At 40.2% G+C, this 27,719-nt stretch overlaps 1 protein-coding gene and 1 long non-coding RNA gene across 6 annotated transcripts in view; one reads left to right on the top strand and one right to left on the bottom strand.

The window, feature by feature from the left end:
* The window catches only part of LOC101168576 (collagen alpha-6(IV) chain), a 113,611-nt gene that overhangs the window by 56,294 nt on the left and 29,598 nt on the right, over nt 1-27,719 (top strand). For 3 of the 5 annotated variants that reach the window (XM_020711739.2, XM_020711738.2, XM_020711737.2), the window contains exons 4-20: nt 11,332-11,466; nt 11,726-11,770; nt 12,231-12,350; nt 12,433-12,489; nt 13,937-13,972; nt 14,107-14,169; nt 14,430-14,465; nt 17,544-17,588; nt 21,367-21,459; nt 22,480-22,533; nt 22,634-22,696; nt 22,777-22,821; nt 23,022-23,075; nt 23,635-23,704; nt 23,772-23,882; nt 23,961-24,101; nt 24,344-24,388. In XM_020711739.2, coding sequence (XP_020567398.1) covers nt 11,332-11,466; nt 11,726-11,770; nt 12,231-12,350; nt 12,433-12,489; nt 13,937-13,972; nt 14,107-14,169; nt 14,430-14,465; nt 17,544-17,588; nt 21,367-21,459; nt 22,480-22,533; nt 22,634-22,696; nt 22,777-22,821; nt 23,022-23,075; nt 23,635-23,704; nt 23,772-23,882; nt 23,961-24,101; nt 24,344-24,388 — 1,213 coding nt within the window. Of the gene's footprint in view, nt 1-11,331; nt 11,467-11,725; nt 11,771-12,230; nt 12,351-12,432; nt 12,490-13,936; nt 13,973-14,106; nt 14,170-14,429; nt 14,466-17,543; nt 17,589-20,925; nt 21,016-21,366; nt 21,460-22,479; nt 22,534-22,633; nt 22,697-22,776; nt 22,822-23,021; nt 23,076-23,634; nt 23,705-23,771; nt 23,883-23,960; nt 24,102-24,343; nt 24,389-27,719 lie in introns of all 5 variants that reach the window. The other 2 variants (XM_011487658.3, XM_020711740.2) reach the window with 2 other exon arrangements.
* LOC110017097 lies at nt 22,712-24,099 on the bottom strand. Its single transcript, XR_002292409.1, has 4 exons — nt 23,994-24,099; nt 23,726-23,873; nt 23,000-23,108; nt 22,712-22,828 (listed from the first exon to the last, which is right to left on the bottom strand). It is a non-coding gene; the product is annotated as an uncharacterized LOC110017097 (long non-coding RNA).

The following is a 27,719-nucleotide window of genomic DNA, read 5'->3' as shown; positions in this document are numbered from 1 at the left end:
GACAAACATTTATCAGGCGGGAAATCTATCCTCTGGTTATTTGGCAGCTGGAAGCAAAACTTCACTTCGTCAGCGAAATGTAGGCTTGAAGAGAGAGCTGACAGATGGTTAATGTGGTCAGACTGTGTTCCCTGAGGGGGTGTTGTTATCGTCATACCATCACTGTCGGTGCGCAGGTAACCAGGGAGGAGCCTTCATCAAAGAAATGCTTAGATTGTGTAAAACACAGAGTTTTATCAAAGAGGTGGGTGTTTGTATCTTAATCCCAGAGGAAAAAGCGCAGATCCATTAAATAATACTAGTTAGAATCGTGTCAGATGATGCTGCCTTCAAAAACAAGGGTTCTTTAGGAAACTGATTGTTCCTTGCTTAGTTAACCAGGTTAATTCCCGCGCTGCGTCTCGAATCAGGAGTGTCTGACTTCTCCCTGTCCAGCCTCACCTTCCCTTTAAAGATCTGGGCCAGAAGTGGTTGGATCCAGTCGTCTGCAAGTGGATGCATCAGAATGGAGTGGAGCATGGAGTTTGTGACCCGCCCAGTAAATTTTCGACGTAATTTTCTTTATATATGTCCTCCATCATCAGAAAAATCCAAATATTAATGTCAAAACCCCAAAAATACTATTTTCATTGGAGTGGGTCTTTAAATATTAGGAATAAATCATTTCATTTAAAGTGGTTTTCAAGTCTCCCAAGGAAAAGATGGTTCTCTCAAAGAACACATTTGCCAAATGTAGAAGCTCATCTGAACTTTGGAGTGGCCCCTGGTCCCCTTCTGAGTGAGGGTCTCAGTTCCCTTCTTGGTGAACCAAATTGTAGAAATGAAGTAGAAAAGGGAGTAAATTATGTAGTGGGTGTAATGAGGGCCAAAACAGAAAGAAAATGAGGAGGCAGAGGCTTGGGGGATTTGTGGAAAGCATCGGCTTTCTTCTTCTTGCTTCTTTTCTACGTACTGGTCGGGCAATATTGCTCCCAATTGAGAGCCCTTTGGAACTTCACGATTCTCTCAGGGGATTTGATCCACGTCAGAGTTTGGTTCAGTTCTGCAGGTGCAGTGTGTGACAGCACACCAAACCAGGCAAAGGTGTAGAGCTGGCAAGCGCTATCGAGCCATTCCAACCAAGATTCTGGGAATGCACTAGTCTGTTTCTACGGCACCAGTGTAGCTACAAAGCAGCTGTCAGCTCACGTCTGCCCCCTGCTGGTGAGGCCAGCCTCACCTAAAGCCTCTTCTGCGGGGCTACAGCAGTGTTTTCAGCGCACGTCTCTGTTAACATTGAGCCCTGCCGTCAGACATGAGGCACAGCGCTCCAAAGCCTCACCCGGAGTTTCCGTTCTGCTCCGTCTGTGATGCGCAACACTCATATTCAGCGATTTTAACCTCAGAAAATGTGGAAAACATGTTGAATTGACTGAAAATGTATATTTAAAACAGATCAGTGGAAAATAATATTTACTTAATTTACCTTTTTCTATTCTATCGCGATTATGACAGGTGAGGCTCTGCCTCACTTGCCTCACCTAACCGCACATCACTGCCCCACAAACACACACACACACACACACACACACACACACACACACCTACATACATACTTTCGCTAGACTGCTTTAATCCGGCAGGTGTCAAAGTTTACTGCCAATCCAGAAATCTCTGGGGGCGGGGAAAATGTGTGCTGTAAATAAAAGTTTATGTTCCCTGTCAGACCCTCCCTCCATTTTGTCCCCAAGATGACCCCCCCCCCCCCCACACACACACACACACACATTCATGTCCCATTCCTTTTCATTCTTATTGTTGCAGCATCTTCTTCCATCAAACTCTTCTGAACTCTACTGTCCCCTCATGGCCACTTCAGGGAACGTCCTGGAATTTTTCCTTTAATTTAAACTTCAAAATCAGAACTTTATACAACAACTATCTTGAACATCAAAATCCACCAAGAAAATTACTAAATAGAACAAACAACAACAAGGTACTGTGAAAAACCCATCACAAAATCAAATATCGGTTCTGGATTTTCTGATATCTGAAGTTACTGTCATCAGCAAAGGTGGAAAGTTTTCTTGCATTTTTATTTTTCATAAATTGAAGTTCTGGGAAACATTTGTAGAACACATTTATGTTTTACCTTTTAAAGATCCACAGCTTTTCTCCAGAATCTGACATCAAATGCCCTTCATTGCATAAAAGGACTTCAGATGTGTATAGAAGATTTTACTTAAAAATATATCTGGGTTTCGCTCATAAAAAGTTCGTCACAGAGCTTGATCTTTTGAATTGAGGCTCTGATTATCACACATTAAAATCTTTTTTATGACTCATTACGCTTGTTTTTTGTTTTGTTTACTTAAAAACTTTTTAAAATCTTTTGTTTTTTTCTCTATCATCATACTTTCAGACAAGTCTGCTTTCCTTTTAGCGTCTTACTTTTGAACTGATAAAAGACGTAAATAACAAAAAAGTTATTTTTCCATATAAAACAAGTCTCCAAGTCATTGTGTGGCATTTTATTGGAAAAGGTCAATACAATCTGTCTGATTCTGCCTGTTTTTAATTGAATTTAATTGAATTGAATGTTTTTAATTGAATGTTTTTAAATGAACCCACAGGCAGATAAAACCCCAAAAATCTAAAAAGACATGCATATCCATGCAATAGTTTTCAATCTAATGAGATCATCAAAATTATAAAACTGCTATCAGGAAAAAATAAAAAAGGTAAACATCGGTCTGTAAAAAGTTGAACAAAATAAAATAAATTATGTTGATTGAAAACATTTTTAAAAACTTGCTTAGTTTTAAATTATTTGTAATTTTTTGCTTCTAATGACTAAATGATGCACTTTTTATTCATTATTTGCAAGTTATTTTTTAATGACTGAAAAATGCTGTTTGTTAATTGCAAATTAAGTAAACTATTTTGTTTTTTTATTGAATGATACACTGAGCTAAGAGCACTTCAAATTTTGTTTTGCGTGTGGAAAGGACAAATGAAAATATCTATCTGGGAAAATAAATTAGGTTAATTAAAATAAACGAATATTTTGACTGAAGTTAAGTAAAAATTTAAACTGAACTGCATTTTATCAAACATTAAACACTTATAAAAGAAAATATTACAACTAAAATGTAAAAAATAAAATAAAAGTAAAACATTCCTGTCAGACAGCAGCGCTCACATCAAGGAATGTAAGGAAAAAGCTGGTCACAAAAGAAAAGCTGGGGTCAGAAGAAATTCTTTTTTTATATAGCAGTGAAAATCATCTACATTCTCCAGATAAAGACTCTTCCTGAAATTCACTGAGGCGTCAGGTTCAAAGCAGCTGAAATCTTAGAGATGGAAAGATGGAAGGTTGGAGAGATTGAGATGAAGTGATACAAGTTGACAAAGTGGTTCATTTTGATCTCCTGCTGAGTCATTTTTGTGCCTATTTCCGACTCAGCTCATGAAAAGTGGCCGTAGATTTCTGAGCACTCACATCTGCTTTTGGAGCTCTTAAAGCTTCTAACAAGCTAAGTGTGATGGCTGCAGTTATAGCCCCCCCCCCCCCCCCCCCCCCGGTGGGGTTTCTGGGGGTGGGGCAGAAGTGGGTAACTGCTTCAGCATAACTTGTTCTGGTGTTTGAGGCTTCTTTGACATCAGGAGATCTTCAGGAAATCAATTCCCGAGGCTGTAACTGCCTTTTAGATTAAAAGACAACATCCTGGGAATGATTTGATCTGTTTGTTCCACTCGCGCCCCCCCCCCCCCCCCCCCCCAGTCTGACAGCTGCCAAAACACAATGTCCCTGTGGGATGGAGAGGCAGGTTGAATCTAATGGGGTTTTTATTGAAGAGGAAGCACCTGTGTGCAAGACAGAAAAGGTTATTTGTTTTCAAGTGTCTGTGGGACAGTGCTATGACCTTTACCTGGGATGAGCAAAAATACTGATAAGTGCAGCTGGTCCTGCTAGTCCTGTGACTGCTTGTGTCCAAATTCCTTTACTCACTGCTTAGTGCACTATGTAGTGTGTTTGCAATTTTGTTTAAGTGTCCGAATGTACAAATTCTAAATCCAGTGCCCTAGAAATCTCCCAGAAAAACTAGTGTGCATAGATGTTCAATTGATAATATATACCAAAACTGAACCACGGTTACCTGGCAGACAATTTCAAAATTTTCAAGATTCTCGCTTCTTCAGGATCACTCTGTGGCTGTTGGGTTTTCCTCCTAATACATGGAGCTTTCTTTTGTTTAGGTGTCCTTCTTTCCTTGGTCCCTGTCTGCTTTCACACTGAAGTGAACCACACCAGAGTTCACCTGCAAGAAGACAGAGACCCTCATCTTTAAGAACTGTGGTCCCCAACTTTTTCCAGGCCACTGACCGGTTTAATGTCAGAAAATATTTTCACGACTGCTCCTTTTTTTAGCTTTACGTTTCCCATAACCTTTGAGGGTAAAGTGTATCTTCATCGTAAAACTGAATCTTCATCACTAAAACTGGTATTGCTACAAATAAAACAATTATATACAATTTTATTAGCGAAATTTTCACAACATTAGACGGGCGGCAGCTGAATATTATGCATCAGAATTATGGTGTGTGGGAACAACTGTTTCAAAAAATCCATATTTGGAGTGAAGACTCCTAGTTTTTGTTTGTTTAATGCAACTTCTTTGGTTTGAAGTCAACAGCTCTTCTTTTGTCTCCTCACTGGGTCTTTTCTGCAAAAACAAAACGTTCCATAAAGGGTTTGTTTTTGGTTACCTTTGCTAGGTTGTGGGTTTCAATTTAGCCGTCGGTGCAGCTGCTTTAAGGAAGTAGTGGGTGGATTTTTGACAGGTGTCCGAGCAACTTAACACGCATCAAGAATGAGTTGGATGTGGTGGAGAGAATCCAGTAGTTTTCCAAGATAAAACTCCCCTCAGAAACAGATTATAAATAAAATGGAAAACATGAAAGTTGTGGGGGGGTTTTTCTCTGTCCAGTACCGGTCTGTGGAACCAACTGTTCTACAGACTGGTACCGGTCCACAACCCGAAGGTTGGGGACCACTGCTCAAAAGAACCAGAGTTCCTCTGTTTGGTTCAAACCAGGTGAGCTTTCAAACTTGCTAAATCAAAAGGGGCATTAGAGGTAACCACTCCTGAATTGGCCCAGGACCTGTTGGGGTGGATCCTCCCTAAAGAAAGTAGTTTTACGTTTAGGATTGGGTGTGATTCGATTCGTTTTTTCCTGTGTGACAGGCGGATGCACAGCAGATTGTTAAAACATGTTTGTGTCTCAGTTTAAAACCTGCCAATATTGATGGGCAAATGTTTTCTTAGGAGTTTTCCTCTTTGGAGATTCCTGGTGGGCATCCCGTTTCTTGAATTGGTTTTGTCTGGTCAGCAGGGAGCTTTGGCCTCCCTGAACTGTTTCAGTTTCTGCTGATTCACGCCCGTCTTCGCTCCAGACAGTCCTCTGGCTGCGCCGCCGCCTTGCTGTTTAAACACGCACCCACAGACCCGGCTTTAGCTGCTCCCCCCTCCACGTTTCGCTCATCATCGACTCTGGATGAGCATGAGATGTGACAGCTGAAATCTCCCATGAACCCCCTTAACAAAGCTCTGATGAAAGCCTGTGTGGCTGTGTGCTGCTGTGTTTTCATGTGTGGCTTCGTGGATAGAACGCGCACAACCACTCACACACGTACAGAGGCTAGAATCAGTGTCTCTCCTGAGTCAGGAAGTGAACCAGGCTGTGGGGGGGGGGCAGTAAGTCCAGAGAGCTTAGCTCAGAATAGACTTCATTGTACTCTTTGTGCTGGACGGGATTTGGACCCACAAACTGACCAGTCTAATGGAAGGTGAAGTGGATGGAGAGCTTGGTCTGGTGAAGGTGCCAAGCAGAGATGGTCATAGAAGGTGGTGATGGGTGTGGGGGCACAGGGGAGGCAACAGGACCACTGGGAATGCTTTTACAATAGATCAAAAGATGAGCGGAGTGAGACTTTAAAAGGGTTGAAACTTAGTTTAAAATGTTCTTTTCAGACCCAGAGGTCCTCTGATACAGGCCTTTCTGTTATTCCAAAATGTAGAACTAAAACATAAGGCAAGGCCTCATTCAGTTATTATGGACCTCGCCTGAGGAACAGCATCCCAGAGCCTCAGGGCCGTAGAGACTGTTCATGTTTTTTAAAGGAAGGCTCAAGACCTACCATTTAATCTAACTTTTAGTTGAAATTCAAGAACTTATTTGATATTTTAAGTATTTATGTTCTCTTTTTACCATTTTGATATATGTGTATGTGTATATATTTATTTATTTATTTTTATTTTTATTTTAATGTATTTATTCACAATTACCATTTTATATGCCTATTAAGGTTTATTTATGTACTTTTTGTTTGTTTTTCAATCTATTTTAATCTAAATTTGGTTCCTTTTACATTTTAGTTGTAACTCCAGTGTTTTCCTCTTAGGGATCCTCCACATCTGTGACTGACCCTTCTCAGTGAACGGGGTCACTGCAATGAGATCTCCCGGGTCTTAGTCTTTGTCTAGATCTGGGGGGTCCTGTGGCATTGTATTCTGTGACCTAGTGGGGGGGTCACTGATGTGGACATGTCCCCAAAACATTGTTTCCCGACTTTACTATGAAGCCACATTTTTTACACAACATCATTTTATCATTCTAGTTATGATGGTGTGTATGTGCATGCTTTTATTTTCAGTCGTTTAGATTATTGTAATGCCCTGCTCTCTGGTTTACCCAAAAAGTCTATTTCAAATCTACAGTTATTGCAGAACTCAGCGGCACGAGTTCTGACGAGGACCAGGGGACAGGAACACATTACACCGATTTTAAAGTCGCTGCATTGGCTCCCTGTGCGTTTCAGGATTGATTTTAAAGTTCTTTTAATGGTTTATAAGTGTTTTTATGGTCTTGGGCCTTCTTATTTGAATGATATTCTTTTAAAATATGAGCCCTCGCGGACCCTGAGGTCCTCCGGTGCTGGCCTCTTAGTTGTTCCTAAAGTGAGGACCAAAACTTATGGTGAGGCTTCGTTCTGCCATTACGGTCCTCGCCTGTGGAACAGTCTGCCGGAGAACCTCAGGGCCGCAGAGACTACAGAGGTTTTTAAGAAGAGGCTCAAGACCCACCTTTTTAATTTAGCTTTTAGTTGATTTTAACTGCTAATTTATTCTATTAGTTTTATTATAGGCTATATTCTATACTATATTTCATTTCATTTTATGCATCTTATTCTCAGTTTTTTTTTTAATATTTTTTTTTTTTTAATTTTATTTATTTATGTATTTTTTTTTTTAATAAATCTTATAATTTTAGTATCTTATTGTGATTTTAGCCCCAGTGTTTCTTGTGGGAGTCTTTTCTGCCAGGGTTGCCGGCTTGCCCGGTGGCTGTTGTTGCAGTTGTTGCCCTTGCTGGGGCGGCTGGGGTTTAATTTTGCAGCCTCACGGCTGTGAAGTGGACCCTGGTGTTGTCCCGGTCTGGGTTGGCGCTGTGGCGATGCTCCCGTGGCCGGGCTGGCTCCTGGTATGAAGAGATTCCCAAATGCCGTTTCCTCACAGCAGAGCCAAGCCTTGTTAGCCTTGTTTGTTTGCTTGTTTGTTTGTTTGTTTGTTTGTTTGTTTGTTTGCTTGCTTGCTTGCTTGCTTGTTTGCTTGCTTACTTGCTTTTTTATTTATTTATTCATTTATTTATTTATTTTAACTTGCGTTGGTAGTTAACATTCATTGTCGTGGGTCATGTGCTTTCATGGAGGGGAGTGGGAAGGGTGTAGGGTGGGTTGGGTTTTTACTGTAATGTTGTGTGTTTTTTGTTTTTAATGTTAAAGCGCTTCGAGCTGCATGAAATGCATGATAAGCGCTATTTTATAAATAAAGTTTGATTTGATTTGATTTGATTTATGTATGTGTGTGTGTGTCGGGGGGGGGTCGGCATTGTGCTGATTTTAAACAAAATATTAGTTTGTCTTGTCCTTTTGTTTTTAAATTTGATTACGTTTTTATGTAAAGCACTTTGAGTAGCTTGCGTTGTGAAAGTGCTATACAAATAAAGTTTGATTTGATTTGATTTTCTATCTTCATTTAAATTGGATGCTGATCCCATCCGGATTCTCTGGGTCTGAAGATGCAAGGACTTTCAAAGGGCAATTTCGTCAGGTCTCTTATTTTCAAGGTTCTGTTGGGAAAGTGACTGACTCTTGTACTTTGCACTGACATGTAGTAAACATTGAGCCCTGGTTAGTTTTGATCCTGACTTGGATCACATGGATCATGGTGAGGTGGACAGACTCTAAACACCAGAAGAAGGTGGAAGACATGAAGTGTGAGAGAAAGTGTTTCCTGTGTGAGCTGCATAGTTTCTGTGGAGAAAACAGGTGTGTTTGCAGGCCTGTCATTACCCCCCTTCTGCCTGTCCTGGGGGGCCACGTCAGCTGGAAGCAGAGCTGCCACCTCTCTCAGCAGTGCAGAGGTCAGGGACCTAGGTCTTCAGTCTTTTCCAGGTACTGTCTGAGTACAGCCTGCTGTCATCTTCTTGGACATCCCTGCAAATATTTACATTTTAATCTATCTGTAGTTGGTTTATTTTTGAGAATCTGAAGGACGTGGGAGACTTCTCAGTTTCCAGAATAAACAAACTTCATTTCAGCTGCAGCAATGAATTTCATTAAAGGTAACGCTGTTAAAGTTTCTGCAGAAAAGCTAATCAATCAAGATGGGATTTTTTGGTAATTCTGGGGAAATCTTCAGTTAATCTATACAAGCAGATATTACATGACCATAAAAGCTGAGGTGTGGAAATTTAGCTTCTCATGTGCAGGCATTTACACGCATGTCAGCCCTGCAAAAGCCTTGTAAACAGACATCTGCAGCTGTAATTCACCTTCCTGCAATGGGACTCTGGAATTTATGAGCCATTAGAGAAGACAATATTTTACTTTAAATAACCGACATCAACCTGCCTCTGTAGGAACCAAAAACACGAGTCCATCCTTTGCATTTTCTTTTTTCTTTTCGTTTTTTCTCAGTCCTTCCTGCCCACCGTTCTACTTATATTCGAGTTAGATGCATCTTTGCTGCCACCATGTGGTTCATCCCAAGCAGTGCAGTCCATCTGTCTCGTTAGTACATGGCGTCTGCCACACTGAACACCAGAAGAGCCATTTGCCCTAGTTTCTTTTATTTTACTTTCAACAGCAGCAGACACACGTTTGTTTTTTTTGTTTTTTGACATGAACTAAAAATGCAAGTCAAACATGACATTTTCTTTTTTTTGAATGTTATTTTATTTCAATAATTTGTTTTCATTTCAAGTGGCTGGGATAGGCTCCGGCAGCCCCGTGACCCCGAAAGGGACTAAACGGAATAGAAAATGAATCAATGTTTTCATTTTCATAAAACAACAAAACAAAAGATCTTCTACAAGATTTTATACCTGGGAAATGAAAGGGAATAGAAAGATGATCTTTCTACCCCATTTACTGTATTAAGAAGAAAGCAAAAAAACAAAAAACATTTGAAAGAAAGATACTGTATCTAAACATATTTATATATAGATATCTGCTGTGCGGCATGTGAGTATGCTTGTGATCTACATCAAACATTCACTTTAGACTAACACGACTGGTTTGAAGATACAAACTTGCAAGTTTGTATTGCATTTAAAATTTGGAATCTGGAATTGCGCAGAAAGTTTCATTGATTGCATTTTTGTGGCAAATATTTGTAGCAAATTTTTAGAAGGTGATTCTTGATCTGTCATTGTGACCTTGTGTTTTACTATTGAATATAAACAGAAAAACGTTAGTGAATTTTACACTTCAAGACTTTTGACTCTGAACAGCAGCAAAACACCGCTGTGTAGCAAAAGCTAAATTTCTTTATTACAAGTTGAATGAAAAAATCTGTAAGTTCTGTTGTGACTTCCACAGCTGTGAGGCACACATTGGACGGTTTCTAGGAAATCCAGACCAGAACAACACGACAGACAGGAGTTCTCCTTCATATATTTATATATATATATTTCATATTTTATATATTTATATATTTCATATATATATATATATATATATATATATATATATATATCCTTCATATATATATATATATATATATATATATATATATATATATATATATATATATGAAATATATAAATATATATATATATATATATATATATATATATATATATATATATATATACAGGAAAGAAAGGTCAGGGCGACTGAATGTAGATTGATTATGTCCTAATCATTTCAGGTTAGAAAATAACTTTACAGGTATGATTTTTATTTTGTTTCATTAACAAAAAATATATTTTTACGGATCATTAAAAACTATGTTATAAATAACATATTTAGACTCCTTTTTAAAATTCCACAAACAGCATAGTCATAAATATTTACCGGACAAATTAACTACACAATATGAAAACACTTAAACGCCTGTTTTAAAACTGAATTAAATATCAATTAAGATCATTATTAGACCAAAATACACAGGATAGGAAAAAAAGTAACCATCAGTGGCAGTTTCAGAAGTCTCTGAACTCATCAGTGAGTTTGTTAATCACACAATTTCACATTGTTTTGACCTTGTCTTTGCTTTGTTTGTGGATTTATACATTTTTATTTTTGTTTCTACAAATTCGATCTTTTCTTATAAAACATAAAAACAGTTTGATTTCAATTTCTGTGATTTTTACTGTAAAAAATGCCAACATTTACCACTCAGAATTACGTTGTTTTAGACAGTTTCAGTTTCAAAGTGGAATTGTTTTGTAATACAATCAAAAATATATCTGTAGAAGTAAACACCGGGGTTGAAAAAGATTGATAACAAGCATTGCCAAAAACATTTTTTAATGAGAAAGTAATAGATCAAATTGTAAAATAGAAAGAAAAAGCTTGAAAAGGTCCTGGGCTACTGAGTTTTTTAAGGGTGTGTCTCACAATCACCATTTGATAAGGTGTTTATGGGAGAAGAATGCTAGTTGGTTGAAGTATTTCACTGCATCTAAAGGGAGTATTTGTTGTATCCCCAAAAAAAGAAGAAAATACAGAAAATTTGTTTCATAGTTATTTTACAACTATAGGCCATCGGTTTCCTACTAGCATAAATTACTGCATACATTTTTTAAAATAAAGTAACTGGAACTATTACTGTGTCTTGCCATTTAGCCATTATCATTGCAGTGGCATGATGGCATAATGGTGACTTTTTACAAATCAAGTCAAGTCAAGTCAAGTCAAGTCAAGCCACAGGATGAACTATGGTTTCAAAGTAGTCTTTATGTTCACAACTGTATGTCCTCATGTCATCTCTTACCTCTCAGGGTCAACCAGGGCTTCTTGGTGAATCTGGTCCCAGTGGTCCAGAGGGACCACAAGGGGGACTGGGCCCTCGAGGGCCAAAGGGAGAGATGGGTCATGTTGGACGTAAAGGACCATCTGGGCCTAAAGGAGATAAAGTATGTGTTTATGTTTTTATTGTTCATGTGCTTCTTAACAACATACATGCACAAACACATACGCAAAGGCATTCACACACATTTGGAGACACAGGGGTCTCCTAGAGACCTGTCCCAGTTGCAGTTTGCTTCCTTTTTCAAATGAGCTTATATCCAGAAGCTACGGCTGCTGTTAGTCATCTCCTGGCAGGCAGAGGGTGCAGTTTCACCCTTGTGATTATTTTATCTGCTAAGTTTTAAAATTGTTTTCACTCTTCAGGGACCAATGGGAGTACCAGGATTTCGAGGGAGTAAAGGCAGTGACGTGAGTAATCTTCAAACTTTCTGAATATCAATTGTCTTAATTTCTGACTTCTCATTTCTCTTTTTGTTTTGTGCCGTCCTTTATGTCATTCAGGTGTGGTTAATTGAGCTCACCAAAGATTTCTATGTTAACATTTCTGCAGATTCAGTCCTCCTTCAACAATTTAAGCACAAAAGATCAGCTCAGACTAATCTTCAACATGAAAATACTAAAAGAACTTCATCCTGAAAGATTAGATGCAATATCTGCTGCTTTCAGCCAGCAAAACAAGCAAGTGTTGAAGCTGCTTTCTGGTTAGCTAGGCGAATATTAGAATAGTTTACTTGCAAATTAGAAACGGCAGAAGACTGAGTATGTCTTAATGTTTTTTATATTTATTTTTGGAGTAAGGAGCATCTACAGATGTGCTGTTGAGAAGTCCTTTAAATCAGACCCGTTCTGTTCCTGGTTTGGCCCACAGGGTCATCCCGGTCAGCCAGGTGAGAGGGGGTTACCTGGGTTCGATGGATGTAACGGGACGAGAGGAGATCCCGGTCTGCCTGGTTATGGAACAGGAGCTCCTGGATTCCCAGGACGTCCTGTGAGCCTTCATCCCACAAATTCTAGGTTGTTTGTGTGGTAGATGCAAAAATGTCCTGACGTTTTTTCTTTTTCTCCATCAGGGTCCAGCTGGGCCGAAGGGTCAGAAAGGAGAGCCCACTTACTACACTGTGTCCAGGGTGAGGTGTCCCCCTTTTATGTAATGATACTGGTTCTACTGCCCATTTGATAACATTTGGGAGTTCACAGATTTAAATAAGTCAAAGACAAAACTGACTCGGAAAAAAACAGCAACTTCATTGTAGTTTTGAGCCTGTCTGAGTCAGCCTCACCAGCTGCACCTTTAATTTATTTAAAGGCGGAAACTAAACAGCATGTCGTCATCACCAGGATTTATGGAGACAACAACAATCTCTTAGTCTTGCTCACATCTTCAGTATGTACTTGGTTACAATAGTCGTCCCAGACATAATTCTACCTGTCAAGCCTCACATTCTCTTTTAATCTTTGCCTGAACGCAGATTTTTTACCCAATACAGTTTTCATTGGTTTACCGTCCACTGAAGGCTTTGTGTATGGTGGTCCTAAAGTACAAAGGACATCAACAAATCACTTAACACAAAAAATATTAAAATCACAATTAAAAAAGCAAAACAAATCACAGAAAAAAGAGACGCTTGAGATGCTACGCTTGCCTATTACCATTGTCCAATGTACGTAAAGAGTGACGCCATATTGGACATGTAAGTAAACATTGAGACTTGGTAGGAAAAGACTGGGATGACACATACAAATCCACACTAGATACCAAAGCCAAATGAGCAAACATAATGCTAACATAACAGTTAAATGTTAAATAAACTAAATCAAACATTTAAAGAAGTCAGTTCAGTCCAAAAAACTGGAATTATGTAAACACAAAGGCTTATTGCTAATTTACTCAAATCAACTCATACAAGATGGATTCAGGTCAGATGTGTGCAGTTAAATGGCGTATACTTAGCATATGTATTTAGCGCTTTTCTACCTTCCTTGAAGGCCCAAAGCGCTTTACAGTCACAGTCCCATTCACCCAATCACACACACTTTAACACACTAATGGCAGCTCCACTGCCAAACATTGGCGCCAACCTTCCACCAGAGGCAAGGTGGGGTTCAGTGTCTTGCCCATGGACACGTTGACATATGGGCGGGCAATGTGGGAATCAAACCTGCAATCTTCAGATGACAGTTCGACTGGCCTACCACTGCATCACCACTGTCATAATTAAGTGGATTTATAAAAAAAAAAGCTCATACATGCTCTTTCACAGATTCTAAAGTCTTTTTAAAGCCAGCAGATGTGTGTGCACATGAGAACGTGTGTGTCAGATGGAGTGTTCCATGGTCATCGTGGAAACTAGCAGGCAGAACTATATGCCTCTGGGGATAGACTTTCAGTAATGACTGAAAACGTTCTCAAAGGTGACATGAGGACTTTCATTTATTCACAAACTTTGAACTCTCTCTGGATGTTATGGTTAACATGTTCCATCTTAGTCCAGCTGGGGTTTCTACAATTTTAGTCCACGTTTCCGTAATAATAAAATAAACTATTCATCCTTTTTTCTCCTTTATTTTCTTCAGAGTTTGCCGGGGCCTCCTGGACTGAGAGGTCCAACTGTAAGACTTCTTTTTTCCTAATGACTCAACACAACTGCAATGCAGATGCTCTTGATATGAAGTCGTGTAAAAGGATGTGCTGAAACAAGAATGTACTATATCAAGGAAAACCCACAGGATTTTTCTCTATGCAGGGCTTCCGTGGTCCCGATGGTCCTCAAGGTTTTCCTGGTCCAAGTGGACCTGAAGGATTCCCGGTACGTCAGTTGATTATATCTTTACAGCAATAGAAATAAGGCTGTTCGGATTGAAACAAAAGTTACTGTGGCTCACGGAGGTTGAAGAAAAATGTATTGACTTTTGTAATGAGAATGATGGTGGTTTGATTTATCCTTTAAACACAGTTATTAGATACTCCATCTTTTTGGTCAAGAGTGTTTTGTCATAAAACAACTGTAGATCTTATGAAGTCATGTGGATCATGGATTACATTTCAATGCTTCTCTTTCCTTTTCAGGGCCTCCCCGGTCCTCCTGGCCCCCCAGGCCCAATAGTAAGTCCAAACAACACGCACTTCTGTGTGTGTAGAAATGAATGGCCTTTTCATTATCGTCAGAAAATGTTTTGACAGCTATCATGAAAATTCATGTGTGTGCTGTTCTGTCCTGAGGTGAGCCTGCAGGTCTAGATGTGTGATCAGTGTGTGAATCTTGATCACCGCGCACAGGGCCTGTTAGCGCTGTTCAGGTGATAAGAGAGTGCCCCTTGCACACCCATTGTGTGCTCCGTGCTTGCAGCGTGGCTGTTAGAAATTAGGACATTCAACAATTAGAGTGTAGTTTGCATAGGCATCCTACGGTAGTCCTACAGGCACTTAATGCATGACAATGATACATTCCATTTTCATGACGTCCCTTGAGCTGGCCACACGAGCCTCAAGGAGACTGCAAGACACACCTGTGATCCCTTTTAGCTGTAGCTGCTTCTGTCTACAACTCTCCACGGGCCCGGACAATTGAATGTGACCAAGGCATTAAGAAATAATATTAATGACAAAATTTTGTGATGCAAAACTCCTAGTGATGAAGAGCTCCTTGGTAGTGAAAATCTTCTTGGATATGAGGAGCTCATGGCTGTTAAAGAGTCTAGTTCTTCATCACTTCTTAGGTTGGTAATGAAGGACTTACTTATGATACAGATCCTCTTAGTAATGAGGAGTTCCTCTGTGATGAAAAGGTTTTTTGTTTTGTAATAAATGGCTTTTTGGTGTTGATGGGCCTCTAGGTATAAAAGAATCCCATGGTACTGAGGAGCTTTTTTGTATTAAGACTTCCTTGTTGATGAAAAGTTTTATGGTGAAAAAAAGTATCTTACTGATGAACAGCCTTTGATCTGAACTTCTTTGTGATAAAGAGCATTTAATGTAATCTTTGTAATGAAGAGCTCCTTATTGATGAAGATCACATTTATGCTGAAGCGTTTTTGGTGATGAAGTGCTTCATGGCGACAATAAGCATCACCATCACTTTCTAGGTGATGAAGATCTCCTTGGTGGTAAAAAGCCTCCTGGTTATGATAAGTGTCTTTGTGATGAAGAAGCCTCTTGCTTATAAAGAACCTTTAGGCGAAGAAGATCCTTATGGTGATGAGTTTCTTGGGGATAAAAACTCCTTTGAAATCAAGACCTTACTGTTGATTTTTAGTGAAAACCCCCCCACCCCACCCCCATTTGGTGATAAAGGGATTTTTAATTATGAAGAGCTTTTTACTGGTGATTGCTGGAGCCCTTTGGCTAGAACTAAATTGTATACTGTATTCCATGCATTCATGCTTCTGTGACATCTTGGCCATTTGGCTTTCCTGTTGAGTGGGTGCATTTTGGGGGCTGTCGTGTCTTTTAACTGGCATTTTATTTTAGGTTTAGAACTTGAAAAGCCCGACAGCACATTAATCTTAGACCATGTTTCGTGCTCAGACCTAAAAATGTTATCTTTGTGGGGGTTATTTCGTTGTATTTTTCGATGTTGATTTCACAAAATAAATTAGACAAAAGGAAGAACAACCTTTTTTTAAGCTTTAATGTTTCCTTTAATGGTTTGGGAATTTCAATTAACCAGTAATATGCTGCATGCAGAAGAGCAGTTCCTTTAAGAAGGTAGTGTATGTAGGTAAGACATGTGACCAAGGCAAACATCTTGACATGCATCAAGAGTGAGTCACAGCCATTTTTGGAGAAAAGCATTTGGTACACTCTAAAAAGTAATACTAAATATTACTTAATTAATTAAGTGAAACATTTTCACACTTTAAAATATTGAGTAGATATGAAAGCTCTCAAATCAGTCAAAACACAACATGATTATTGAGTGATTCTACTTAATATTTTCGATGCCATTGCAGTAAAGTGACTTGGCATGAATATATTTGATTTAAGTAAATTTAACTGAAATACTGTGTAAACCAAATGGAAAATATCTGTATAAAGAATTGAAGACATTGAGTTAATCTAACTGAAACCATTCACAGGAGATAACTTAACAAATGAGCTAATGACTGCCAAGAAAATCTATTTTACACTTTGAAAAGAAATACTGCACATTACTTAATTAAATCAGTGAAACATTTTTACACCTTAAAATATTGAGTAGATATGATGGCTCTCAAATCAGTCAAAGCACATGATTATTGAGTACATCTGCTTAATATTTTCAGTTCAATTGCAAAAAGTGACTTGGTACCTCATTCATACTTGGTGAGGACAGAGGTGTGGCTGCCAGTTCGCACCTACGATCCCTCTGACCATCACCGGGACATTCATACACACACACACACACCAGTGGAGAAACACTGGAAGCTGGTGAGGTGCCTTGCCCAACGACACAACAACAGTTGACTGGGGAGACCGGGAATCAAACTGCCAACCCTTTGATCCTTAAGTGGTTATTTCATTTCTGAAAAGCAAATTTTGAACATAGAGTGAATGCTCAATAAAATTTCTTAAACTTATCAACACAACAAGCAAGCATACATCAACCTATTTCTATTACAAGTGAGTTAAATTCTATACTAATTGCAATTATTTAAAGTTATTTAAGTTCGTAGTTCATTGTCAAAGAAGTTGATGAAAATTATATTTAAAATGAAAACATTTTAAATGATTTATTTTGTAACTTGAACATTTATTTTGAATACATCTAGTTACTTTTCTTATGTTCATTTTACACAAATGGTCTTGTTGGATAAGTACTTAAAACATTTATTTCAGTGAACTCAAACAGTCTTTACAATGATATTCACCAATTTCATTATGAATTCATACCCATATTTTTCTGTCATATTTACTGCACCCTTGAAATGTTTTTTAGAGTGTAGTTTTCCTAAGTAAATCTTTTTCAGAATCAGATCATTCATAAAACAGAAATACCTGTCTTCTGTCTGTGCGGGCCAGTAATGAATGACTCACCCTGGTCCACGTCCCAGGGTTTTGAGACCCTTATTTTAATATAACACATCAACTGAATTAGTACTTTCTCGTAGTTTGAAGGAAGATTATGTGTTTAAGCTGTTCACTGCAGAGTCTAACATGCTGAGGGAGCAGTCTTCCTGATCTTTTGCTTATTTTTCTTCACAGGAAACCGGCTTTGACGGACAGGGAGCAGGAGAAAAGGGAGATAAGGTACATTCTCTTCTTTCAAGCTCACTGCAAACATATAGAGCAGCCATAGACAGTATATATCACTGGACAAAGCGGTGTGACATCACCCAAAGAAAAGGCCTTACCTCCAGCTCCTCTAAAATGAAGCAAATTCAGTTGCCATTTTTCCACAAAACGAGCACCGCCATTTGGAGCCAGTCGACAGTGATTGGTCCAAGTCAGTTTGAGTCACGTTTCTAGGGCAACTACTTTTGCCAATCACAAGTAAGCTTGTTTAAAGTCCACACCCCTTCCACTGAAAGTAACTCGGGAGAATCTGTCAATCAAACGTTTGAGCGGGGGGGCAGGGGGCACCACATGCTTTTATTGAGGCATCTGAATGGTCAGTTTATGACTTGAATAACTTGTGATAAAAAAAAATATCATGAAAAAAACTGAATTAGCAAATACATGTTAACAAAAAGCTACCAGAACAAGAATGGTCATTCTGACAAGTGGAATGACTGAGTAGTAGCTGTTTCTTTCTTAATAGAAGTCTATGGGATTTTGACTTCTTGGAGCCAGCAGGTATTTCCCATTTGGAACGTGAGGGGGGAGGACTCAGTTTGTCCAGTGGTATATACTGTACTGTCCATGAGGGACTTGGAGGGAGGGTGTGTGTGCCATTGCACCCCCCATTCAGCTCCTTCAAGTTCAATTTCCGGATGAAGAACGTCATCAGGCAAGTAGGTTTATCAACCTTAGTCTGAGCAGCAAGTTAACTGTTCAGGTTTCTGCTCATCCTCACACCTGAGGATTTTGTCAGTGAAAAACATGAATATGATGTCAATCAACTTTGGCCTTTTTGGTCATCCTGAAATGATGAAGGAGCTTTTTTCCGAGATCTTTCATTTTGTTGCATTTGTCTTACGGTTTGATTCTCATAAAACTGCAATCTGACTGAATGTGGTTTTGATTCTGGTCTGTGTACACTCCTCCCTGCATGCCAAGATTTTGATGGTGGTTACATATCACGCTAATGTTTTTCCCTATTAACATCTCCCACTATCCTCTGACTGACTGGGTTCCCGGATTGTTTGCTGTGTGAAAAACCATCACCTGCACGCCCTGTTCTTTTAACATCTCCATGCAGCCGTCAGACAAATCCGACCTCAGTCTGTGGCACAGTCCTGCAGGTGTGACCCGGGGCAGACTGGGAGTCGGGGGTTGTCTGGTGGTTTGACTCCAGAGTCAAAACTGCAGCTCTGACCTGTCTGCGGCTCTTACTGGGTTCTGAACCGTGGGCTGTACCTGGGTGCTGGAATCACTGACTTCTCCTTCTGTCCATCTCCATCACATATGTGCACGTGCTGTTTGTGAGCTCCTGGAATCACACGTCACCTGCCTAATCTGTCACACCCTACCCTGCCTCACATGATCAGTCCTACAACTGTACTAACCACAATCTGTCTTGCACGTGCATGAAGGTTAAACTCATCAACTCTTCCCACAATGAACCCAGAACACTTACATTTATTTTACACAAAAGACACAAATTCATATAATTGGTGACCCCCCCACCCGCCCCCTTAGTAAATTGTTGTTGTGCTGTCAAGTATCTTTCTCCTCATAGTGTGTCTTTCATGTTGGGTTTTCCTATCTTTTTTTCTTTTTTTCTGTTTTTCGTCACCATTGCTTGCCATCTCTGGTCCAGCTGTATTCTGTCTCTTTTATGGCGTTTTCAGCTGCAGTTCAGCTGTGGTGCCATGAATGAAATAAAATCAGGAAATGTTATTTCAAGAAATAACAAACAAGCAAAAAGACAAACAAAACCGTTTACCTTGTTTTGGTATCATTCATAGATTGATTGAAGACAAAAATAATACTTTTATCAAATAATTTCAAAGTGTATGAGAGGGAGTGGGGAGAAGAGGATTGATTCAATCAATATTCCCACCCCTAGAATTGTATTCTTAAACATTTTCCATGATTATGGAATAACAAAGATATCAATGCAGAAGAAGGTATAACGTCTCAATCCAGATTATTTAGATAGTACTGTATAGTAATATCCATGAATTCATCTTTTTCCACTCGCCTGGGATCGAGTCATGGCGAGAGCAGTCTAAGCAAAGATGCCCAAACTTTCCTCGCCGATGCCACCTCCTCCAGCGCCTCTGGAGAAATCCCAAGGCATTTCCAGGCCAGTAGAGAGATTTAGTCTTCAGTGTGTCCTTGGTCTTCCCCAGGGTCTCTGCCCAGAACCCTTTCCCAGGTAGGAATCCAAAAAGCCAGATGCTTGAGTAACCTCAACTGGCTCCTCACAAAATGGAGGAGCAACTGTCTAAGGGTTCCCACAAGCCAGTCCATCTGTGGTCCGGTTCTCATTCAGTCCCGGTTCTGGCTGTGGTCTGTTCAAACCCTGATCCAACTCTGGTCCATTGCTGGTTTGGCTCTGGTCAATCTTTTGTCTGGCTTTAGTCCATCTTAGCACCATCTCTGGTTACAGCTCTGGTCCATCTTCGTTCTAGCTCCAGTCAATCTCTGCCTCGACTGTGGTCTGGCTCTGGTCAATCTCAGTTAAAATCTTGTCCGTCTCCAGTCCATTACTGGTCTAGCTCTTGTCTGACTGTAGTCAAACTTTGATCTGTCTTCTGTCCAGCTCGTATCCATCCCTAATCAAACTGTGGCCCACCTCTGGTCCAGATTTGGTTGGGTTTTGGTCCTGCTGTGATTTGTCATTGGTCTGGCTTTGGACTACTCCAGCATTGATCTGGCTCCGTCTGGACTAATCTAACTGCATGTAGCACTGGGGTCTAAAGTTGCAGACCCATCTCTGCTCCAGCTCTAGTCCATCTTGAGTCCATCTCCGTTCAGGCTTTCATCCAGCCCCTGCCTATGTCTGGTCCAGTTGTGGCCCATCACTGGTCCAGCTCTGGACCAGCGCTGGTCCAGTTCTGGTCCATTCCTGGTCTGGCTCTGGTCTATTTTGGTCTGGTTCTTGACCAGCGCTGGTTCATTTCTGGTCCGCCTCGTGTATGACTCTGTTCCATCTCTCTGAACTCTGGTCCGGCCCTGGTCCGGCTCTGGTCCTACTCTGGTCCGACTCTGGTTTTTGGTCTGGTCTGTCTCTGATCCATCACTGGTCCAACACATAAGCAGCCTCTAAAAAGGTCCCTTTTAAACATCTTCTGTGCCTTAGCTGTCATTGTTTTTCAGAAGTTTGCCGTTAAGATCATTTTAAAATTTAAAAAAAAATTAAACTGAACATCTGTTACAGATGCAGCTTCTAGGCTTTTTTTGTCTGCCTTCTATCCATTTCTGTCTCTGACCCCTCCCGCCACTTGCTGATGTGGGTTGTGTGTATCTCGGACTCCAGGGCGACGTGGGTCTTCCCGGACCCAGTGGTGCTCCCGGAAGCGGGTCTCTAACGGCCCCAAAAATTCTCACTATCTACAAGGGAGATAAGGTAACAGCAGTAAGGGAAGGGGCAAGCAGCAGCACTTTTACACATGCACCACGTGTGCACACACACACACATGCACATATGAAAGGGGTCAGACTGTGGACACCCTAACAAGGAGTGCAGCACCAAACCAGGCTGCAGGAATTAAACAGGATAAGGAGCAGTGATTTCAGAAATGAGCCCAAGGGAGGGGGTTGAAATAAGGCTGCCCCCTCACACCACCACTGCCAGAGCCCAGCTCAGTCCTGCAGACAAGTCTCCGTTTCCTTTCCATTCCCGCCGTCATTGACCGGTTGGACCCCGGGTCACGGGCCTCTCTGAGCGCTGTCTTTGTTCCTCAATTACGGTCTCCAGGGTGACGTGGGTTTGCCCGGTGAGCCCGGCCAGCCTCTCATCAATGGGATTGTGGAGTTTGTGGGTTATCCCAAAGGAGACAAAGGAGAGCAGGTTTGTTGGACACATTTCTCAGAGGAAGCGCTGAGATGAAGGAGGGCTGCTGAAGCTTCGACGTCAACCGTCTTCACGAGTGTGAACCTCTTCAAGCTCTCCAGTGGACAGCACAAGTGTGTGAACGTGCTGAGCACCGATGACAAACCCTCCTGTCTGCATTCCAAAACCAACCAGTACTCATTTACATGTTTACTTTATACTGTTAAACACACAGACAAGATTATACAGTTAGAATTATGATGAATGAGATTTATTTTTACATTAGATTATTTTAGATTACAATAGTTTGGATTAGATTTGTATAGTTAGATTATCGTGAATGTGATTTTATTTTATTTCATTAGATTTGGTTAGATTTTTATTAGAAAGTCTCTTTTCCCACGTAATTCTCAAAATACGTGTGACCAGCCCTGAACTTTTTTCTTGGCCGCATAGACCCAGAGGACGGGTTACGGTTAGGATTATGGCTGCGTTTAGGGTTAAACCACCAAATAGTTCCTGAGTGCGGCTGTTTCTGCAACTCGCCGCTCCTCCAGGGGGTGGATCAAATGTGGAGAACACATGTCACACACCTAGATATGTCACAGATAATATGACTTTAACCATAAATTTAATTTTAAACCGGCACGGCCAGCAACAAAATTCAACCTTGGACGCTCTGCTGTCCAAGCTTGCACTTCCACCTGCGTCCATGCATACGGGCAATGGAGCAATGTATTACGTGTGGCCAACATGAATTTCCATCACTTTTTCTGCTGGTAGTACATAAATATGTGCAAATAAGATCAGCCTTATTATTTTTATTAAACATCTAGAAGTATAGACTTGAAAATGGATCCAAAAAATTCGGATTGAAACACAGAAAACCTGGGAAAAATGAATTCAAATAATTTAAAAAATCTGAATTTTAAAACCTGGGTGGATCTATTTGTTCTGAGAAGACAACAGGGGGTTTTGACAATGCTGATGTCCATTAAAGCCCCGCCTGACCTCATTTTCTGTCTTCTTCTTTTAAAGGGGGAGCCAGGTCCAAAAGGATCAATTGGATTTCAAGGATTACCTGGACTGCCTGTATGCATTCCTCTTTCCCTCAGTGAGAACTATAAACATAACATGAAGCATCAGAGGCAGGTTTAAGATCATTTTCTTCTTCTTGGATCTCTCGTTCCAGGGAGCCTTTGGTTATCCAGGTGAAATTGGAGAGAAAGGCATCCCTGGATATCCTGGAGGAAGAGTAAGACCCTTCATCATCATCTCTACACTTAGAGCTTGCCTTTTCTGCATCTGTAATGTTTCTTATCGTCATCCAAACAGGGTTCTCCAGGTTTTAATGGACCTCAGGGTGCTCCAGGATTACCGGTAAAGTCTCAAATAAAGAAGAAAAGTAGATCAAGTTAGAACTGTGTTGAGTTTGTTTAAAAGAAAAATGTTTAGCTTTACTGTTAAGTCTAGCTGTGTGATGGAGACTGTTTATGAGTACAGTATGATCTATGTTGTTAAATGCTACTAAAAGATAAGTAGAGGAAGTGTGACTCACCATTAGTGTTGAACTTTCACAGGGACAGAGAGGAGACACAGGTTACTCCGGCAGGCCAGGTTACGACGGGCCAAAGGTGAGCCCCCTGTCTCCATTTCTGTATCCTTCTCTTTAAATTCAAAGAATGTCTTTTTTAAACATCTCCATCAATGTATCTCTTTATTCATTTGGGTTAGTCACATTAGAGACTCTTCAGTTCTTCTTCTTTGTACTCCATCACCATTAAAAGAATCTCTGAGACCTTCTGAACAAAAATCCAGACTTCAGTTTCATCAGAGTTTATCAAAAAAATTGCAAAGGTCTTCTCTTAAAAAATAATACATTATCTGCCAAGAAAAACTCTTGATCATGTTAAAGCTGAGGAAGAGTTAGGGAAGAGCAGAGAAGGTCCAAGAACTGAAGTTTTATTCCATTTGTGATTTTATTTCATTTTTTTTCCTCAAATAATTTTTAAAAAGACTTTAATCTGAAATACAGTAAAAAATTTAACACAGTTTCTTAAAAAAGGAAAAAATATTTTTTTGGTTTGTCTTTAAAATCTGCTTAATTAAGGTCACAACTGCTGGTGCTATAGAAGCATTGCAACACCCTGGTGTTTTTTTTTTAATCTTCTTCTGGTTCTGTGTTCCTTCCAGGGCGACCCAGGAGACCGAGGTCCTCGAGGTCCTCCTATTTATGTCAGTAATATTGGCAGAACTGCTCAAGGTGAAACCCAGACACACTTACTGTTGAGCTCTTAGGTTCAGGATTAACCACAATGCCGTTCCTGCAGGTCCTTCAGGAGATCCTGGTTACAGCGGTGCTCCTGGCGCTCCCGGAGACCCAGGACCCACAGGTTTCCCAGGACTTCCAGGTGAACCTGGACGTCTTCTGCCTGGTTCAGGTAAAGGAAAAAACAAAGGCCATCCTCAGTAAACTGGGACTGTTTGGCTTCAAACTATTGCTTTGTGCCATATTCCAGAAACATCAGGACTTCCAGGTCTACCCGGACTACCTGGCCCGGAAGGAGAGAAGGGAAACCCAGGTCCACTGGTTAATGGTCCTGAAGGATTCCCAGGTCTGCCTGGACCCCCTGGAGGTCCTGGCCCCCCGGGTCCTCCTGGTGAGTGTGTTGGAGCTCTTTGGAACCGCCTGTTCATTCTGTTGCAGGAGTGACAGTATTTTTGTTGTGGAACAGTCGCTCATCCTTCACAGGGAATTCCTTCTGCTTAAAGTGGCAGTAGTGTCTAAATCAGTTGCAGTGTGAAAGTGATCCTTTGCTCTGGAGTAAAGACCAGCTCTTGGCTAAGAAAAAAAAAACCTGGCGTAAAACATAACAGCTGTCTGACTTTGCTGTCCTCCAAGGCAGGACCACTGATCCCTGTGTCATCTATCCTGTCAGTCCTGAAGGTCAGTTTACAGCTATCCTAAAGGCAGTCATATTCCTGCAATCACCATGGCAACATCAAGCCTCTTAAAGCCAGATTAAACCGCATCTTTCGCTTTTTTTTGTTTTTGCTCTCTGCTGCCCTTTGCAGCAACTAACGGTAAGTGGAGAGTGCAGACTGCACCTTCCAAAGGAGGGAGTCTCTGTACGCCAGGCTGCTGCTCGCTCTTTGGCCACAGGGGTCGCCTGCTGTCAACAGTTATAAATGATTTTACATGGACAAAAGACTTTTTTTGCATTTATTTATTACGTTTATACACAGATTAAACAAAGAAAGATTCTTCGGACACAGGAAAAATTGGGTACCATTTGTAAGTGTAAGTGGTATTTTTTGGTTGAGTAATTGGCAAACTAACATCAGCCAGAAAGAAGGCATAACTACAACAAAAGAAACCAAAATCTGTCCGTCTTTAAGGTCCATGTGAAATCACTGAAGCAGTTCTGCTGTTTTACATTTTAATATGAGGCTGTCATGTGAAGAAGAAAGTGCACATTTTTATGTTGGGATGAAGGTGTCTGTCTGTGCAGCATGTGGAACTAAAGTTGTTGAAAATGACATTAAAGCCTGCACATGTGGACAGGTGATTAAAAAAAACACCTTTAAAGCACGGTGGTGCAAGTATCATCATCAGGGCTCCTCCATGCTAGTAAAAAGCATTAAAAAACATCCATCTACTCATTTGGAGCAAGTCATAGGAGAAGCAGTTTAAGCAGAGAACCCCTGGCCTCCTTCAACAGATAAACGTTCTCCAGTTCTGTCAAGGGAAGCCCAAAAGTGCTCCACGGACCCCGGACCCAACATTACCAGAATACACTCTTCAGAACACATCAAGGGACTAGATAGAACAGATTCTGTAAAAGCCCAAGTGGACTGAATGGGCAAGCTCCCGTGAGCCCTCAAACCCTCTGAGTCAGGTGTAGAGGTGGTCTGTGGTTCTGGTACTGCATTCACACCGAACGATTTGTGTGTCAAATTCACGTCTGCTGCCTCTCTTTTGACGCGGGTTAAATGTACCACTCGACACCTGCACTGTTCCTCCTGGATCTGAGAAGACCATCATTAAATTAGTTCAGTATTTGTGGTTCTCAGTTGCCATTCAAAAATTGAAGGATTTGGAATGTGTTCATTGGAGAACCAGGTGAGAAAATACTGTTTCCACTTTATCCAGATTTCTATGTTGACAATGTTTGTCATAATATTCTTACTAATGTTAAAAAAGTGTTTTACCATTTATGTATAACCTTGTTACATTAGCGTGACTCTTTCAACAAAAGACTAAGGGGAACTAGACGATGGTTTTGATTTCTCTGTGCCTTTTTCTCTGTTGCCCTTTTGCATATGTTAGATGTCATTCTCCCTTGGACTTTAGTGCTCACTCGGTCTGGCCGGCTGCTAAAAAACACCGACATCTCTCTGAGCAGTGCAGCTGGACTCAGAGCTTCGTGTTTGCGGGCAGGGGAGGGTGCTTTGTTACGGTGTGTGGTCTGGAGGAGGCTGCAATCAATACGGCTGCTCTGCGTGAGCAGCTGCAGATTATTGGATTATTGGCTAAATTTGGTGGAGAAAAAGTATTTGATATAGAACAGATAAACTGGAACATATAAAAATCTCTAAAGCTACGTTCACAGCAGGCATGTGTCACGCATTCAGGATTGTGTTGAACAGGCTTTTTCTTTCACAGGTCTGTTGTGATAAATGAAAGACTGATATATATAATAATCATATAATTCTGACCGGGCTCAAACCACAATTATTAGTTTGTCCTCCATATTTAGATTAGTTTAGAAATGGTCGGCACGTCTGTCAATTAAGAGACTTCCTCCTTACGTCATTACTAAGACTGAACCCCTTATTGGTCAAAGTTCAACTGGTTTAACTTTTCAGTGGCGGCGAGTTTTGTATGCAGAGCCTGAAAACAGACTTAAAAACTTGCCTAGTAGTAAATAGAAAGAGTTTTGACCGTGCATACAATCAGAGCCCGTGACCTGACACGGGTAAAGATATGCTAATATGTTCTTCACAAAATAGTAATTCGTTCCCTCAAAAAAATTGTGACCTTTTACATGCCCTGTATTTTCAATAAATAAACTTAAATTTTTTCGGGTTACATGTTTACTGTTTAAGTTTAATGGTTTAAAGCAATAATATAGATAACATTTTTTTTGCCACTACATCATTGATGTTTCAATTGACTGTAACGAATCAGTATATAACCTCGCTATAGTCAGCGGCTGGCTGGCCAGCAGACAGAGAGCTGCTGCGGGATGGGGAGGCAGCCAGCTAGGGCCTCCTAAATATAATAATATTTTTCTATTTTCATCGAGACAATAATAAACAGATCCTGTAGTTGAATTTTTTGTTTTTGTTTTTTTCCTCTCTCGAACTAATGCGGGTCCAGAGACATGGAAGTAGCAACGGAAAGCGGCTTTTGCAGCGTGAGTGAAGCTCACCGTACTGTGAGAGACATTGAATGATCTCATGAATCCAGACATGGAGACGTTAATACCGATGCTTTTGTAGAGCTTTTCAAAATACACAAATCTGATCTCTAAACATTCTCCATGTATTCCATGCATTGTAATGAGATACACATGGATATAAATTTTGAGTTATCAGCTGTAAAAAGCCAAATTGTTCACATCCGTGTTTTTAAATGGCTTACCGCAATGGTTGGTTTGTGTTTATTTACATAAATGATTTAATGGAAACAGTGTGATTACACATTTTGCAAAGTGAAAATCGGCAAATCTAACTATGTAGATGATAAGATTTGTTTCATTTTCCACAAAATCGGGGCTGGCCAGAACAACGACTACCTGTCAAATAACTGCTTCTGGTTCATGCGAAAAAAGTCAGCTTTCAGTATTTTCTTCATTTTAAGTACTTCCTCATTCAAACAAATTAATATTTTGAGGAAACGATTTAATTATTTCGTGGGAACGAAATCTTAATTCTTGAGAAAAAATTTCATTATTTTTGACCCATGTCATGGCTTCATGTATATACGCACATTTACATAATTTTTTCATTGGAAGCGGCCTCTTGAACGCACGTTGTCAAAGGAGGTGTGAACATTAAACAATTACAACATAAAATTGGGCTTAGTGTTGAGAAAGAACCACTGAACCATAAAGTTTTGCAGAATGTATACATACAAGGTGTCTCTTAACCCCTTGTTGCCTTTTGATGCAAATATTCATGCGGTTCCAAAATGACCTTAATTTAGCATCTACTTTAAAGCAAAAACATAATTGGTTTATTTTTTCATATTTGGAAATAAATTCATGCATCAA

Source organism: Oryzias latipes, chromosome 18 (assembly GCF_002234675.1).
Source record: "Oryzias latipes chromosome 18, ASM223467v1".
Classification (NCBI taxonomy): Eukaryota; Metazoa; Chordata; class Actinopteri; order Beloniformes; family Adrianichthyidae; genus Oryzias; species Oryzias latipes.
The sequence above is the reverse complement of the archived record's forward strand: the minus strand, read 5'-3'. Positions and strand labels throughout refer to the sequence as shown.